At 33.4% G+C, this 19,576-nt stretch overlaps 1 protein-coding gene across 12 annotated transcripts in view; it reads right to left on the bottom strand.

Moving 5' to 3' along the window:
- Window positions 1-19,576, bottom strand: part of Snup (snurportin-1) — a 78,371-nt gene that overhangs the window by 13,392 nt on the left and 45,403 nt on the right. For 11 of the 12 annotated variants that reach the window (XR_013027540.1, XR_013027541.1, XR_013027544.1 and 8 more), the window contains 4 exons: window positions 18,160-18,257; window positions 15,724-15,801; window positions 14,862-14,948; window positions 13,093-13,338 (listed from right to left, as the gene is read on the bottom strand). Coding sequence is in view for 4 of the 12 variants with exons in the window: in XM_076498425.1 (XP_076354540.1) it covers window positions 13,093-13,338; window positions 14,862-14,948; window positions 15,724-15,801; window positions 18,160-18,257 (509 nt within the window). In the remaining 8 variants the exon portion in view is untranslated. The remainder of the gene's footprint in view (window positions 1-13,092; window positions 13,339-14,861; window positions 14,949-15,723; window positions 15,802-18,159; window positions 18,258-19,576) is intronic. The other variant, XR_013027545.1, reaches the window with a different exon arrangement.

Here is a 19,576-nt window from a genome sequence, read left to right as displayed (position 1 = left end):
ACGTTTTTCTCAAAACATAATCACAGAACTGGTGTAAGCTTTTTTGACTGCATTTGGTTTTTCCATTTTTATTGGTTTTTAACATAGCTTAGCATCTGAAGAAGATTTTAAACCAAATTGGAGTTGCAGAACATTTATCGCAAAACAACATATGCATTACACGTTAGTTAACACTGCATAACCATAAAACTTTGTAAGAGCAAAGAAATATTTATTAAATAAAGTTTTCTAATTTCAGCTAAACATAGAAGAAATATTTCTGTTTCTTCTAAAAACCAATATTAGAAGGAAAAGAAACTAACAGAAGCTATACAAAAACTGGGAAAAAAAATTCTAGATTCAATTACTTATTCTCATTACATCTCTTACATCTGATTGGTTATGTGACAACTCAACTGACTGAAAAGTTACTCTTGTACAAGTGAATAACTTTTATATGCAGTTAGTCACTTTGACTTACTGCCTGACATTTTTTTTAAATCTTATGTTATAACTTGGACCATATAAACTGCTTTGAAAGAATAACTGTATAAGGGGCCCTTTTAACTATATCACTATGCTTAAACCATTTCATACACTTTTATATCAACCTGTTAAAACTGTGATTGTTGAATCCAGTTGATTACAGCACATATGAAATGTGGATTTCAACTGTGGTTGATAAAATCACTTTAGTTGTTCAGATTATGAAGTATTCTGATTTTTCAACAGGAAGGTATACTTTTCCAATACTCAAAATGTATTTTGGATAGGCACATACCTCTCTTCACATGAATAGCTATTTCCAATCAGTGTTACCCTCTATATACAAAACCCTTTTTTTTTTTTATGCATGTCACATGCCTTTTACTTCCATTCAATTGTAATTGACTGATTTCAGTTTGTATCTCATACAAAAACCCTCCACCTCTCTATTCAATTCTACCTAACAATCACTTCCAGTTTTGGAATAAAATGGAAGCTCCAGTTTTCAGTGAAGAGGAAGGGTGTGAGGAGAGGTAAGTACCTATCAGAAATACACTTTCAGTAAAGGAAAATTATAACTTTAAATACATTAATTCCTCCCACATAGAACAGGTGGAGAAACTGGTGCAAGGGAAAGAAGCATCTTTCAAAAGTGTCTGAATGACACTCCTAAGATGAGATAGCCAGATTGTAGGATGTGGTGTGGGAGACAGTATCACTTCTGAACCAGGCACATTCTTGGCCAATCATAGAAAGATGTTATATATATTGGTGAAAAACAGAGGAGCACATCCAAGTGGAAGAGAATGATAGCCAGATAGCGATCCAAACCATGCAATACTTATGAAACCCAATCCTAAAAAATATAAAACTGAGTAAAATGAAAAGGATGTGCTTCTAGCTGTTGAGTGGCTATGGAGCAAAAGACTGTGCACAGAAAGTTAACAAGTCCAAAACCCATGCTGGTGTGAACTGACATCCATCTGAATTTCGGATTAGCATCACACCATTGGTAAGTCAACTAATATCCAAAGTCTAGGCCACCAAGAACCAGCATCCATGTAGGGGTAGAAAAAAGGACCACACTATCTTCACCTCAAGTTCATAAGATTGGATAAAATCTAAGATCTCCCCTCCCCCAATTTTGCTGGGAAACATTAATATTATTACTTGATAAATTGATCTGGAAATCCAGTATTTGTTACATAAAGGATGTCTGCATAATGTACAACCATTTCCCTCAAAAGTGAGATTGACCAGAACGGAACTAAGCAAAGTAACGTCTTTGGAATACAAAATGTCAAGTGATAGTGGAAGGAGAAGAATTGTAATAATTTGCAAGTACCTTCATCATGACCTTCAGTGATGAAGTAGAAATGAGGGATAAATATAGACATCTGTAATATTTGTGTGAGAACTTATGTTCATTGATTCTACTCTAAATCAAAAACCAAGCCACTGAAAACCAACATCCACATGGGGGTAGGATAAGGGATCTCAAGTGAAGGGATGAAATGCAATTTTGACAGTTCACTCCATCTGTTTTTTTTGTTGTTTTTTTGTGTCATACTGGAGGATATCTTGTTCATCTACACCAGCAGAAAACCACTGCTCTACTCTCAACTGTAAGGTTTTATAATCATTTTTATTTATTGTTTGTATTTTACTATCTCATTCAAGAGGATGCCTCTACAGTCCACCATCTGTGTGGCTTGGAACTGGAAAGGATATGGACTCTCAAACTCCACTAGAAGAAAACAGGGGAAAAGAACATGGTGGAGAGTTTGGAGGAACATCAACACCTGGGACAGTGCAATGGGTAACTATGAAACCTCATTTTTTAAAAGAAGACCATAGTGATTTACTCAATAAAAGGTATGGCAGAAAGAGCCAGTTATCCCCTTCTGCTTTACCCATGCAATCCATGAATGAGTACAGAATGAGGAAATTCACAAAGCAATTCTATTGCAAGGATAAACCTACAACTGGTTTAGTGGAACACCCCATCTCCACAGTATGCCACCGAAAAAGAAGAGATATATATACAAAGAGGTAATTCACCCAGACATAAACTCATGAAAGAATGATGTCAACAGGTAGATGAAGGTACCACAACAAAGAAGAAACAGCCATCCAAAACAGTGAGTGGAAGTTGAATGTTCGAGATGTAGTTCCACTACTCAACAAACAAACTACCTTCAACTGATGGCACAGTAGACATACAGACAAAACGTAAGGTGTATGATAGGAGTAAACACACCAGGAAGGGAACATCCGAAAAAGTAGACAAGGAAGAAAAAGTAAACTGAATCACAATCTAAACCCATTGGATAAAGGAGAAAAGTCAAACAAAATCACAGAGGAAGAATGGAAAAAAACATGGGAAACACAAAGGACAATTAAGAACATGTACTGGGCCAAGAAGACCATCCAGACCCCTACAAGAAGGAACATGTAAGATAATAAAAAATGAAAAAGCTGAAAGAAATATACCTCATGAGCCACTAAAATGTAGGTTAAGAAAATCAATCCAGAACAAAAGAAATAAACTGAACCAAAACAGTGCTGTCCAGAAAGATCAGACAAAGACCTGATCTGGAGTAAACCAATGCTCAGATTTTGGAAAAAGTGGACTAATAGAATCAGAATCAAACTAATGTAAGCCTTTTAAATTTGATGATAGTCAAAGCAAGAGAATAATGAAGCAGAGACCAAAAACACATAAGGTAACTAAATGGGAAGTAAGAAACAATTCCAAAACTTCATGTGGAAGAGTAACATCCCTGGAGATTGTGCCACCACAATACAGGAGGATCAAGAGGTTACTCCATGTAAGAAAGTATACATACAGAAAATTAAAATAGCAACAAGGACAAAGCACCTTAAACATGACCCCCAGGAGACTTATATCAAAATGAGTGGGTTTAAAATTCCTTGTTTAGCTTGAAGGGAACTTTTGGATATGAGTATCAAAGAAGTGAAAGAATTCAGAAAAAGGAGGAGAAAGTGGTAAACCCAATGTCATGGGGAAATATGAGGAACTATCAGTGCATACAGAAGAAGAGGTAAAAAAAAACATGGAGAGAAAAACCTAAAGTCTTGAATAATGAAAAAACAATTTTTAATGCATTTGAAGAAGAGGATGGATGGATGGATGTTTCCAGCAAAGGGAATTTTTAAACAGATTAGAATGTGAGGAATGTAACAGAAAAAACATATTCAACAGGAACAATCTAACTATGAGAGCCAACTGCAGGAGTAGAAGGGTATGATAAGGCTACCCTCATTTGAAATGATTTAACTGAAGCCAGACATCCAATGAATTTTATTACTAAAATCCCCCCCAAATAGAGAAGTTGAATAAAACACAGACCACCCCACAAAAGATATGTGGAACTAAAACAAGTTCAAAGGTTAAGGCACAAACTAGTACCTATTCACATGGTAAAAAATCAAAGAGAAGGAGTACCATGGATATTCTCAGACTTGAAGAAACAGCCAACCCAGATGTGATCAAAGACAACATACTAAAATAGGGAAGCACACAAGATGAATGAAAAAAAACCAATTGGCAAGACAGGTAAAGAAAAGGCAGCTGCCAAACATATAAAATGAATAAAGATAACACTGTCCCAGAATGAAGCAAAAAAGAAACTAAAAAAAATCAAATACAGCATCACATATATCTCATCTGATGTTAACTGTACAGACTGATGAAGAAAAAGAAATTACTATAAGATCCAATTACAGTGGATGGTAAACAAATAGCACTACCCCACCACAGCTCCTGAAAGAAAAAAGGCTGTTCATGGAGGAAACATAATAAGATAAAGATCACCATAATATGAAGGAAAGCAGGAGAAGGTAATCCATGAAAATCCCTAAATGTAAGTGGAACACCAAAGAAAGATGGAAAGTAAACATCAATTGTAGGAGTGCCAATAGCATAAAATGAAGCTAAGAAAAAAAACTAGGCAGGGGATAAAATGGAAAGATTTAATATAAATGCAACTGATATAAATAAGGAAGAAAACTCCCTGGTAGTACGCAAATGCAAAAATAATTAAAGTCTTTACAGGGTAAGGTTTTGAAGTACCAAATCTCAAAAGAAAAAACAAAATGATCATCAGGAAACAATATCATGAGAATGGAAATATAGAAAGAAATAGGTAAAAAATTTAAAAAATGGTCTAGGTCATCTGAAAATGGGTTCAACTGTTATCATATGAAGGTGAGCAATACCAGGAACAGGTAAGGTAAGGAGTACAAATTATAAAGAAAGACAAAAAGGATTGGTTGGTTGGTTTGGTGTTTTATAGAGCAAAGCAACTAGGCCATCTGCACCAAACATCCAGTAAAACGTTAAAATTAAAGTAAAATCAGTAACATTCATAAAAGGAACTTAAGGTAAAACAAAACCAAGTTTAATTTTTGAATAAAAAAAACAAATAGCATTAAAACCAATTTTTACATCTAGTCAACAGCAGATAGAGAAAAACTACAGTAATAAAAGTTGTAAAAAGCTTTCTGTAGCATAACTGTAATTATCATAATTCACCAGGAAGACTAACAGGTAGGTTCAAAATCCACCGTTACTCGCCTGAAGTTGGTTTTGAGTTATTTGATGTTATGGCTACACACCAGATGGACTGTAATTCTTAAAAGGGTCTAATGTATTAATTAAAAAACTCAAATCGCATTAAAAAGATTAACGGCCTATAAAAAACTAACAATATTTCTAAGGTAGACAGTGTCACCATTGCCAATAACACTGTCTAACATTACGGATAAACCTTGAGATAGAACAAGTTTAAAAGAGTGCTGTTGTTGAGAGTCGTAATGACGACAAGACAGTAGAATGTGGCTTATTGTGTCTTTGTAACATTCAGGTCAATACATTGGTGCATCAGTCCCAGATAAAAGAAAACAATAAGTTAAAAACTTGTGACCAATGCGTAGTCTAGTTAGAACAACTTCCTCTTTCCGATCCTTACAAAAACAAGATGACCAAAGTCTAACAAAGGGTTTTATTTGGAAAAGATTGTTTTCACATTGCTCACTCCCAGTCGACTGCTAACTGGCACAGAGTCAAGCCCTGAATACAGGACCATAGTCCATGTAAGGAAAAGGAACAGCAGTGATAGTGCCAGAGCAGATAAATTTAGCTGCAGTATCAATGAGCTTGTTCCCATGGATATCAACATGGACCAGTATCCAGAAAAACTGGATAGAAGTAGATGATAAAGAGAAATGGGTTAGTCGCTTTTGAATTTCGGTGAGAACAGGATGTAAACTAACGTAAAGCGATTCCAGGGTCAGTAGAGAACTAAGCGAGTCAATACAAATAGTGCAGTTTGAGTACTGCTTAGCTTCTATGTGATCCAGGACAAAAGAAATGGCATACAGTTCAGCAGTGAACAGAAAAGCTATAGAGGGAATTCTGCACACAACTATCGAACCACAACATACCATGGAAGAGCCCACAAAGTCACCCGATTTTGAACCATCTGTATAAATAGGAATGGAAGGATGGTTCAAAAGATGTTCAGCAAATAGCAGACAGTATTTCCAATAAGGAGTGTCTGCTTTTTTCAGATGACTTAAAGATAGGTCACAATTGGGGACTGTAAGAAGCCATGGTGGGATGAGCTGACCAATGGATAGAGCAATGTTATCCAAAAACAGACTTAATTCATCCAACTGCATCTGGATACAAAGGTCAAAAGGAGCAATGGCAGATCATTTGTTCTGAAAACGTATGGCCCACTGAGGAAGGAAAACACAACCCCTGGTGGGATGCTTTGGTCAGGAATGAAGTTTTGAAGCATATAGTAAAGACAGTTGCAAACAGAGGAGGTGCAAAGAAGGTTCATGAGACTGTGCATAAGCTCTGAAATCAGGAAGAGCAGAAAGCCCTTGTGCAGAGCCAAAGTCCTTGATGATGAATGGGGTCCAGCATCTTTAAGGCCAATATCCTAGCAGAGCCATAGACCAGTAATCCATAGTCGAGTTCTGATCAAATAAGAGCACAATACATCTTTAGCATAAGGCATCAATCCGCTCTCCAAGTGGTGGAAGAGATGAAATGGAGGATGTTCAATGCTCTTGTACATTTTACCTGCAGCTGCTTGATGTGTGGTATAAAGGTCAGCTTATGGTCCAAGATAAGTCCCAAGAACCACAGGCAACACAACTTCACTGATCAGTTCAGGATCAGTGTGAATATCCAATTGGCAGCAAAAGTACATGCAAAGAGCTTTAGAGAGAGAGAGAAGTTAAAGCCATTTGCTGTGGTCCACTTCAGTATACCTCATGTTCGATGACTGACATGAGATTAAAAGTCGTCGGCATAGAGACTGTTTGCAACAGTAAGAGGGAGTTGTTCAGTGATGAAATTAATCATTATACTGAAAGGTAAGACACTCAAAACAGAGACCTGATGGACTTGAAGTTCCTGTAGAAAAGAATTGGAAAGTGTAGAACCCACATAAACTTGGAATCCCCTGCCCATTAAAATATTTTTAATAAAAATGGGCAAAAGGCCCCGTAACCCATATATATGGAAGTCTCACAAAATGCCATACCTCCATATTGTATCATAAGCCTTCTCAATGCCAAAGAATATTGATACAAGCTGTTGTTGTTTAAGAAAGGTTGTTTCTCTGATTGACATTTCAAATTGAATCAGATGGTCCATGGTAGAACCCACACTGGGTGGATGAGAAGAGGTTGTTTGATTCGAAGAACCAAACAAGACAAGCATTAACCACCCTCTCTAAGGTCTTACACAGACAGCTTGTCAAAGTTTGAAGGAATCTTGGGATCCTTCCCAGGTTGAGAGAAAGGTAAGACAATACTCTGGTGCCAGGCATCAGGAAAATCATTCTCCTACCAGATCCAGTTGAAAACAATCAGAAGAATAGCAAGAGAAACAGAAGATAGATAACACAGCATTTCATAGTGTACATCATCAGGTCCAACTAATGTACTGCCAGACTGATGAAGGGCCAGTTTGAGTTCCACCAGTGGGAAGGGACGATTATAGTCATAGAGACAATCAGCTCAAAAAAAAAAAGAGGTGATCACTCTGCCTGAGTCTTGATGGCTAAGAAGGTGGAGGAAGAATTGGAAGTGCTAGATGCCCAGCAAAAGTTTTTACCTGGAATTTCAGCAATGCTCTGGGTATCAGCTACTTCCTGGCCAGAGAAAGAACGAATGGGGACAAAATTATATTTTTCACTGACTTTTGAATTGTATCCCCTATGACTTTGAAACTGGTGGTAGAAGATGTGCTGGTTGTGAACTTAATCCAAGATTTCTTCTGGCTTTGACGTCTTACCCATCGAGCATGTGCATGGGCCTGCTGGAAAGCGATGTGATGCGAGAGTGTAAAATACCTAAGAAGAATATCCCAGACCCATTTTTGAGTCTTCTGCACCATGTGGCAGACAGAATTCCATCATGGAAAATGTGTCGAGGTTTTAGGAATACACTGAGCAACTGCCAATATAATACAGTCAGTTACTGCTGCCACAGTCATCTATTAATGGCTTACAGACAATGGCAGGATCAAGTTCTGCAAGAGCAGTGAAAGAGGGCAGTTTGCTTGATCCAGCTTCCACCAGGGATTTTTTGGAATGTATGTTAAGAGACAGAGATGGGTGTTGAAGTTGATTCATCAACTTTTTTAACCATGGAGGTCAAAAGACTTTTTATTTGGTTTGAGAACGGTTCTTTTGGAGGCACAGAGAAATCTGTCTGCACTCACGCTGTAGTGGTGGAATGAAGTGTAGCAGCATATGTCCAAGATGAAGTTGTGGACAGCAACTTTCGATTCTCAGGTTTGAATCGCTTTCAAATGCTGCACCTCCTTTTTTACCAACCATTTAGGGCAAAAGTAGGACAGGTGAGAGCCATTGAAATTGATGTAATGAGAATCTGTTTCACACTCATAGGCATTGTGGTCCTTGTCACTGCAGCAAGTGCATGTCAAAGTAAGGACCTCTTTGAGTGACTGAACCGCTAACACTGGAGACATTTGAGAGAGTTTGGAATGTACAGCCGTGCCTTGAACGTAAGATAACCTGCATTGATGGTGGCAGGTGGACGCGGTGATGTATATGTCCGGAAGAAAACATTGGTTGGCATCATAATTCCATCTTTGCGAGTGGATATACGCCTCACTGCAGAAACTCCTTGGGTGAAGAAACCAGCAAGAATCTCTGACTCTGGGATGTTCTTCAAATCCCTCTCAACAATAACTCCTCGTGATGAATTTAAAGTAGCATGAAGTGTAACCTCAATAGGTATATACCCAATTGCCTTTGAATGCAAGAGTAGTTCACTTTGTTGAGATGTGGATGTTTCCACCCATATGTCACCAAATCGAAGTTTCTTTACTGACTTTGGAGAGCCAGCAAGTCCCCTTAGTCCTTTCTGAATAAAAAAGGGAGGCATTTGCCCTAAAGGTTTGTCTGAAAAAGAATGCAATATAAGAAAATGAGGTACAACAGTTGGTACAGATGGTGAGGATTGCTGCTCAGAATCTTCAAGATGTGGTCATTTACCTATGGACTGTTTTTTCACTATTTTATTAAGATTTGCAATTGAAGTATCCATAATAAAGAAAGGGCAATTTTGGTGCCCACTGACTCCACCCACCATGGAGCCCTATGAGGGTATGCACTACAATGCCAAACAAGGACACTGCTGCAACACCAGGGTTTCATGAGCACTATACCCAAACACCAGCATCAGATACAATGTCCACAACACTTGTTGAGAATATCCAACACTGGTACTTGGTTGATCCTAGTACAAGTGGAACAAAGGGGACCACCCCAAGGCCATCCGTCTACAGGAATTCAAGGTCAAAATGGTGTTAGAGTTGGACCCCTCAACCACCAGGACTATCTCTTCCCCTTCATGGGTCACCATGCATAGCAAACACGTGGATGGATGTTTAGATCCCAGAGGAGGTAAAATGAAAGAAAAGAACATTTCTTGGGAGGTTCCCTCATCATGTAGAGGAATCCACAATGAGGGGACAAAAAGGAAATAGTCAATGCACTGGAAATGTTAACAAATTGTGTATTTAAATAAACATATGGATACTATCAAATGTGTTGAAGAAAAGCTAATTAACCTAAATTTTGATGAACCCATAAAGAGAACCATGGGTATATAAAAATCATATACACTTATTAAGCCCAATCAAACAAGATATTTAAATTAAGTATTGATTAACCTGATTGTGGAACTACAGATAAATCTCAAAATAAACACTTGTGAAACCTAAATGAACAATACATAACAAAAATTATCACTTATCAGTAATAAAAATGTAACTGAATAATATGTACAATCTTGTGATCAGATTATGTAGATCCTGGTTCAAGGGTTCCACACAAACTAAGTGAATAGAATGAGAAGTAATAGCAAAAGTGAAGTAGATGTGATTGTATAAAATGAAGTGTGTAGTGACAATAATATATGTATGAACTGTGATGTACGGAAGAAAGAAAGATATAGGGTAATTAATGACAGATATACCAGTAAGATAGATCACAGGTATACCTAAAATAATAAAGACCATGATAGCCTAAGCATATGATACTGTAGAAAAAATACAATAAAGATAAATGGCTAATTTAAACTTGACTATGAGTATTAACCAATGTAATGAATCTTATGTTATAGAACCCAAATAACAATAGATAATAATATTAACAGTAAAAGTATAAAAAACTATAACTGTACAACATTTTATCTTTCTAAAGTCAGCAAACTGTATTTCAAATGTGTGGGTCCTGAACTTGAGACAAGCTCTGACAAAATTCAGTTCACTGGATTATCAATCTCCAAATGAAGTAAAGCTGAAAAATCTTCATGCAGAGAGTCATTACTTGCAGCCCATGTAAATGTGCTAATAGAACATATAATCACCAAAGTGATAATGTAGAATTCATAATGTAAAATGAATAATCAAATACAACTGTATTGATAGAAACTGTAGAAAGTTTTTGTAATGAAATAATAAGTTCTGTAACCAGGTAGAAATGTAAAATACGTTCCCTTAGGAATAGCACACCAAATTACAAATATCACTACTGTATAACAAAGAGTAAATTTTTTGATAGAAATTAATTCAAAGATACATCAAAGAATCAAATAATTCCAAATGAAAGGAGACAAAAAAACTGGTGGTTTACATAAAAAAATGCTTTGCACATGGAAGGCAGCACTGAAAGATAATAACTATTTATGTGAAAAGTAATGTACAGTATCAGAAATACAGAACAGTTACATCTTCTGAAGATGATCAGTTTCAAGATTATCTTGATTACATATTGTGTGGTAAGTTTTATATGGTACTTTAAGAATCTCAACTTAATCAATGATACATTTGTCAAATTTATTTACTTTCATTTTCATGACTGCAGAAATCAATGGAATAAGTTTGTTTTAATTTTATACCATACTAGTCTTTTCTCAACCAGCATTTTACTAATGCCTCTTATCAGTTTTAATAACTTGATACTTTTTGTTATGAATGTTTGACAGTGATTATTTTAATAACTGTATGTCAGTTCATTTACATTCTTGCACATGTAGTTATTTCAATTTAGTTTATGCTATTTTTTTGTCAAATTCACATTAGTACAGTTAAGCAATGATATTTCCTCTGTACTAAAGAACTAATTCTAAGACACATTCAGTAACAATTTATTATTTTTAAATATACGTATTCTATTGTTAATTACATTTGATGAAGACCACTAAACAAGAATAAAAATTAGTTCTCAAGAAAACAAAGGAAATATATTAGTGGTGTATCAACATATTTTTTAAAAATATTTGTTAATTAATCAGAAAAGGTGTATGAATTTGATTTCTTTAAATATTTGTCAAATAACAAATAATCAGGAAAGACAATATAAAGCAGCTTAAACCATAATAAGTTATCAGATGTTACACTGAAATGTTTGCTTCCTATACTGAAAATGTATAGTATACAAATAACTGTATTCCATCATTCAGTAAAACCTGTCTAAGCTGGAAACTGCATAAGGTGGAAACCTGTACAAGCCAGAAATATCAAAATTTTGCAGCATTATCTTAAGATTTCTCTTATAAAAGGCCCCCTATATATGGCAGAACCTGCATAACACAGATGGAAAACTATCTTTAACCTACCTCATCTATCAATAAGTAAGATTAGAACCTGAGTAAAATGGAAAAAATGTTTTTGATTAAATATTAATTTCTTATTTAATTAATAATTTCTTTAAATATTAATAAATTCTCAGACATTCTGTTACAGTAAGTATTGGTTAAATATATTATGTTCTTTTTTTATGCTGTCATTATTCCAGAGGTCGCTATTCAAAGGAACGATTGATTGTACTTTTGGTCACATTTGCTGATGGAAAACTAGAGAAACTATGGGTAATAAGTAAAAGTGAAATCTGCACAGTTTCAAAAATTTAAGGAAGAATCAACTTCCTATGGAACGGGAAGCGAATAACAAAGAGTGGATGACAAGTGCTATATTCGAGGAATTTTTGAACAAATTAAACAAAAGAATGGAACAAGAAAATAGGAATATTCTACTTTTCCTAGATAATGCAACTTGTCACCCAAAAATTCAACTTTCAAATGTTCGTTTAGTCTTTTTACCTCCATGTACAACATCAGTTCTACAACCACTAGATAATGGAATTATACAATGTATAAAATTGAAATACAGAAAATTGACGTGTTAGATGCAATTGCATCAAATGTGTAAAAAATGAATGCATAATAAAGTGCTTTTGAAACTGTGTATTTATTTTTGATAATGGCAGAGACTGTGGAGATGTTGTTTGTTATAACGATTCTAGTGAAACCCAAAATCTGATTGAGAAGATTGATGCAGATGATTCTGTGAACATGGAAAGTTTTGTGAACATTGGCAAGAATGTTTTAACAGAAACTGATGAGATTGATTTAAAATCTATAACAGAATCATAAGATGGTAACAGTGTGAGAGATTCAGAAGATGAATAAAGGAAAAGATAGTGAGGAAAGAGAAATTCCTACTTCATCTCAAATGTTAAGTTATATTTACGCTATCAAATTGTATGCAAAAATTAAAGGAGAAAATGAACTTCATGAAAAGGCCTTAGAAATGGCATTCTCTTTTAACCGCACGAGAAAGCCCATTAAGAAAAAACGAAACAGTTGAAATTGGACACTTTCTTCAAATAAATTTAATTAAGATTTTGTGTACTTATGTATATTTTGAATGTCTATATTTGTTCTTATTCTAATAAATGTAGCATAAACAGTATAACTTTATTCACAAATGTCTTACTTCCCTTGAATCAAGCAAGTATAATGTTCCTCTCAAAAATTATATTTTATTGAGGAAATGCATGTTCACTGTCTAAGCCAGAAATTTTACTCAATCCCTTGCAATTCCACCTTAGGTTTTACTGTGTGTGCATGTGTGTATACACACACACAAACACTTTACAGAAGCACTTCACTGTGAGTAACAAGAAAAGTATGTTCTTTAATACATAATCAACATTTACAAAACATAAATTAGCTATTAAAAACATTTTACAATCTAAGTTCACATACTTGAATTGATATTGTTTCTTCAACTTTTTCTTGTTGTTCAATATCTTTTTTATCCCTATGTTTCTTAAAAGCTTTTGGTAGTTGTTGTTCCATACAAACATAAGTAGGTGGCTTATCAGAGGTAAGAGTTTCTGGCACAGGAATCTGCAACATTTCTGGCAACATGTATGGCTTTAGCCATCCAACAAGAGGAGTTAAACCAGCAGTGTAAAGAGTTCTCTTATGATAGAAAAGCAACCCGTCCAACTATAAGATAACAAAGCACAGAATGTTGTGGTCACAAGATGACAGTATGTACCACAAATAACTGAAGAGATACATATTCAGATTTTGTAGCTAAGTATTCTCCCTATAATAATATTTTATTTAATCAAATAACCCTTTTGCAATGGATCGTAGATCAAAAGACATGTCATATCATTTGTTGACTTGCATTCAAAATTTTATTGAACTACAAATTTATGAATTGATGTCAATATATTTGAAATCAAATTGTACACTAGAATCCAAATTTTAATATTATATGCAAGTTAATTTCTTAACTTAAAACTGAATATTAAGAGAACACATCTAAATATAGATATTTAGTGAATCACGTGGTATACTGAATACAGTACTGTTTAAAATTAGATGTTTGTGATGTCAAAATACTAAGTATATAGATTTGTACGAATTAGGAACTCAAACTGCTAATAATATATCCTAGCTAAAAATATAAAAAGATATGACATTCTTATTTTATATTGCCAAAATATGGCTTATGTACCGAATCAAACAGTGGCTCCATTCACCTCTTTCCATTTTTGAAAAGAGTCCCTTATATACACTTACTTCAATATATGACATGTGGATAACCAAACAACAGCTTAGAATATCACCAGTGGTTTTCTCAGCCATTTTAATCTGTGAAAAGGCTACCACATTCTTTTGATCCAAGTTTTCAAGGAGGTAGGGTTATGTCTTTAGTCTGCTCCAAGTTTCATATTTTTTAAATCGCAATGCATCTTAGTTACCAAGCTTACTTAATAAATTATAGTGGAACTAGATGGTATTAGTGTATTATTGATGACTGTTTTTAGTTATTCAATTGTATATATAATACCTAAAAACAATTTTGGTTGATATCCTCCATGTGTGAAATTTTAAAAGGCTTAGCAACCTATGTCCATCAGTAACCAAGTACAAAGGTCATAGTAAGAAGAGACAAATTGTTTAGTTTACTTCTTGATTTATTGCTCTATAGTTTAAGAAAAATAAGTTTTATAATTTATTTCTAAATAGTAATAATCTATATACATATACATATAATGTATAATAATTTAAATGTGACTATACTACAAAATACTAGTTCGCCAAAACATAGCCAAGACAGGGAAGACTAATGGTCAGTTCTATATTACTGGATACTTGATATTATTGCATGTGCACCACATCAGTGCAAGTTATGTAATACTACCTAGGAATGACTGCAAGGTCAATATCGTAAAATAATTATGAATATATAGTGTTATGAGACTTAAACTACTTAGACTAAACATTTATATTTTTGTGTTATAATATGTAGTCATTCTAGCACACACACACACACACACACACACACACACACAAAAAAACCATAATTTCCTAATTTTTTTTATGATGTATACTAGGTTGGTCAAGTAACAGACCACATATAGTTAGAGCATAGAAAATAACAAAATATAGTCTTACTGAAACCAAATGTTTGCTCAAGAAGCTAAAGTACTCTAGGATTCCAAAAAAACACTTACCTTACAAGAGAAAGGTAGGTTTGACCACAGGGTGTTCTGAATCACTTCATGATCACATGAATAGGATGGCAAAGGAACAAACTTGTACTGTAAACAAAATTTATGCTCATATAGATATTGTAGATTGTTTGAAACATTAAGATTACATATTTCCATAAATACATACTTAACATCCACATGTTACTATTATAATTTTTTAACAAATAAATGTTACACAAATAATGCTGGCAAATGTTTGGGAGTGTGTATCACAGGAAATATTACTTATTATAAATGTAGCATCAAAATGAATAATACTAAATTAATACTACATGTAAAATTTTATCTCCATGTGCAGTTTGAAAGTGTGATGCAGGTGCAACGTGACAATAAAGCCTACATACAAAAAATATGCTTAAAATGATGCATTTAATTCACATGCACAAAAGTTTTGAAACTTCTTCCAAGTGATTCACAGTTTAAATGCATACCTTCAATTTCTTTGTCATAAAACATACCTGACTTTAATTTCTGTTTTATTTTCATTAAGCTTCGTTGAATCTCTAATAACTGAGCAATTTGCCTGGTTGGTCAATGATGTTAAACATGTAAACTAAAATTTAATATAACCAAATATATATTTTCTGCAGTACGTGACAAGAAGTATTATACTCTATGAACTGAGCTGTTAATAATAACTAGTCAAATACACCTTAGGTGTGAAAAAAATGTATGCCCAAAGAAAAGGATTGAACATGTGTTTTACACAAATGAAATCAAAATTGGCAGCCAAACTGATAGCTACACTTATAGCACTAAGAATTTTACAGCAAATATTCATGATATGGATCAAAATGTATACAAAACTTATAAATAAACTTACAGGGTTCAATTTTGAGCACTGCTGAACCTCAGGAATCTCTGAAATTTTTGTGTGAAGCCACCAAAACCTGAAAGTTGTCTGGTAAAAAAATCATAAAATCCAAACTTTACAATTTTCTTTGCTTCTTAGTTAAAACTTTCTAAAAACAATATTGGTTTCTAAGGATGATTAGTATAAGTTAAAGTTCATCATCTAAACATTGAATACTGATTACTTGGAAGCATAAGTGTCTACAGGATTTATTTAAGGTGGGGGAAAGCCATTACACAGCATAGACCATTGCCCTGAAGTTTGAATGCAATGATCTGACTGTTTATGACTTGTTTATGTACTCTTAATTTTTTTATTTATATGTAAGTACTATCAAAACATTTAAAAAATAAATTACACAAATAAATTTTTTTCTGAAATTTTATGGGGGAGAAGCAGATACTCCCCTTGCACTATCCTGTAAACACCCATACTTAGAAGTATTTTTGAAACTATTTTAAAAGAAAGAGAAGCAAAATAGTGTGAATTGAAGGATAATTATATTCTTAAGAGTAACATTAACACTACACACATTATTCTCAAAACAATTTTAGAAAAGACTGATATATAAATCTCTTCAGAAAATTTAATATGTACAACTGAAAACTATTATAGGATATATTTCTGATAGTATACCAAATTCTTTATAAATAAACATTTCATAACAGCAATATAAATTAATTCAGAATTTTTAAATACCACTACCACTGAAACTTCTTAATTTTTGGTATTTCATCAGTTAAATAATTTCACAGAAACACAACCAGTTAACAATTACCAATATCAAAAGTTCAAATATTTTTAAAATGAAATTTAACAAACTATTTCAATGATCTAATGAATATTTGGATTACTGCTAATATCATGCAACAGATAGAAATAGAAATTCAAAAAATGTTGTTAAAACATTGTTTGATTAGCCACTCTTCTAGCAATAGACTTATCTGATTTGGTTCACACAAATTACAGAACCATGGCATGTGATATGAAAGGGAAGTATCAAATAAAATGCAAACAATAGTACCTTACATTGTATGGAGATATGCAATGTAGCATCAGATATACTGATATTGAATATTAATAGTAAAAACTCTGCATAAGGCAAAAGTGAATCAAAGCATCCATGTATTTAAGTTTAACTGAAGCCATCACACTCGTAGAATCAAGTGATATAATAAGGTGAAATTATGAGATGACAATTCTTGCACTGAAGTATATTCTTTGGGAATATTTTATTACAAAATTAGTCTTGCACTGTGTAAAAACCATTATGGATGTGAAAATAGAAATAGAAATGGATACTATTATAAGAGCACCTTATTGTACAAAAGTTATCATTTCAGTACATCAATATCGTCAACACAGTAAAGAAAATGTTTGATTTTTCATACAACCTCAAAAAATTCACTTTACAAAATATATTAAAATCAATATAAGAACTACATGGAAACAATCTGAGAAGCTGTAGAAGAATATCTTAAATATTCAAATATTTTTCTGAAACATCAAGAAGTGTATTTTTATTTTTGTACAAGCCTCTGAAATAGTGGGCTCAGAATTTACAATTGCTTTATCCATAACTGAAAATACTTAATAAAAGTAAGACAATGTGACATCAAATGGTTCCACTTAATATTTGTTATACGTGTAGCCCACATTACAGTTTAAATTTTAAAAATTTTAAATACTTTAATTTATTATTTAAAAACATGCAATTTTTAATCTACAATTAGCAACAATGAATGATTCCATCAAGCACTCACAAACACCATTTCAACATGTCCCAATCATAAATTGCATTGCAAAGAAAGAAAATGAGAATACTACTTTGATAAATGCAGGACGACTTAACATATTTAAATGATTTTCATAAAAAAGAAATTTTTAATATTATAATGCTATTTTTGCAATGAAACTGACCAAAACTGACTTTCTCAACAAAAAACAAATAATTTTGATAGGCTTCACACTAGTTAACTAAGTTTTTTTGTGTTTTTAACAAACAATTCAATTATTTTACAGCACCAAACAAAATGTCTTCAACTTAAGAATGTCATGAAATGTAATTCAAAATTGAAGCAATTTTAACATTGGAAACAATTTACAAATAGAGATTTCCATTACAATGCAAGGAAGATTACATTAAATTCAGCAATCTTCCTTCTTGTGCAAAATAATTTGAAGTGAAACATTATCACTTGAACTATCTGAAAATTTATACTGTATAATAAATTCTATAAATCTAGACATATATTGAGCAGATATATCAAATGATCCTTGAATTAAACAAACTTACTTTCATACTTAGATTTATATAAAAATATATTGTGTTAGTTTGTGGAAAAATCTTCAGTGGTATCTGCAATTACTATACATACACACATACAGATACTGCAGTAGTCTCACCTCACTGTCAAATACAGGATTTGATCTCCAACACATTATATCAAGTATGAAGAATGTTTTTTCCTTTTCATTAAAAACACAGTCAAGCAATGTGTAATCTGTAAAATACATCTGGTATTAAAAACTTGCAATGGACAATAAAACACTAATTGTTAAAAATATAAAAGTTGTAAAACTGCAAAAATAAAATGTTCCCTACTCTTATGTATATGTGTATACACTGCTTAACAACATTACAGGATATAATCCGTTTTCTGTGTTTTAGCATGACAAAGCACAACTACTAGCTATTATTAAATAATGTCTGTACTCTTGAGTACATTTTTATACAAAACAAGTGTCAGGAGACCAGTCTTGTTACCTGACATGCACATCTCTATTACAGTTCATATCTGTAAATGTACATTTTGTTCAGCAGACTTTGCAGCTAAATAAATGATTAGGAAGCACTGGTTAATAAGGTGTTCAATGATCTCATGTACTTATGCAATTCTTATATCAATGTGAAATGTTTAAAATAAGTGAACCAATAAGCCACTGAGTAATGTAGCTCACTTCTCCATCGGAGGAAATGAGTCACATTTTATAATCTACCAATAAAAGATTTCACCAACTGTACTTACATATGTGAACTAGTAGTTATAAAACTATACCTTCATGTTGTATAACATTCATGCTATATTTTAGTACACAGTGTGGTTACCAATACTTAACTCTGACCAGACTAGTATGCCACCATTGCCATATGAATACTTTTCCTTGATGAAATATGTTAGATCTTATCTTGCATTATACATTTAACATCCATCTCCAATGTGAAGTACAACAGTTCTTTACAGAATACCAGAAATGACCAATTCACAACATGCAAAACTAAAAAGACTTGCGCTGTAATTTAAAAAATACTGCAGGTTGTGCACATAGCATGTAATTGTTTGATATTTATAGCATAAATGTCACATTATTAATGGCTTCATTTAATTTGTAATGCTTTCTAATTTAATTCTTTGAACACTCCCTGCCCATTTTGGTTTTAAATGTAATTTTTAGGTAAATGAAGCTTTAACACAACTTCAGAAAGCAAAATTAGCACAACTGCTAAAGCAGTTGGCCACACCTGAACAAGCCTTCACAAACACATTGTTTCACCAATCTATATGTTCTTCACACCACTGATAAAAGCTATTTTGTGCCAATGGGTTAAAAGAATATACAATATTGGTCACCTAGGAGAGAAACAAGACTTATGATGCCTGTTTCTAAATTTTTGTGTAGTTGCTACCATAAACTTGCTTCAGTTGGAAAGTAGATGCCTGCCAGTTGTGTCATACCCATCCTTTCAAACAGTGGTCATCTTGTAGAGTTAACAACAAAGATCTACCCCATCCAGGCCTCCAGCCAACTATACTGGTGGTGT

This window comes from Tachypleus tridentatus, chromosome 4 (genome assembly GCF_004210375.1).
Source record: "Tachypleus tridentatus isolate NWPU-2018 chromosome 4, ASM421037v1, whole genome shotgun sequence".
Lineage (NCBI taxonomy): Eukaryota > Metazoa > Arthropoda > Merostomata > Xiphosura > Limulidae > Tachypleus > Tachypleus tridentatus.
Note: the sequence above shows the minus strand (reverse complement) of the source record. Positions and strands in the feature narration are given on the sequence as shown.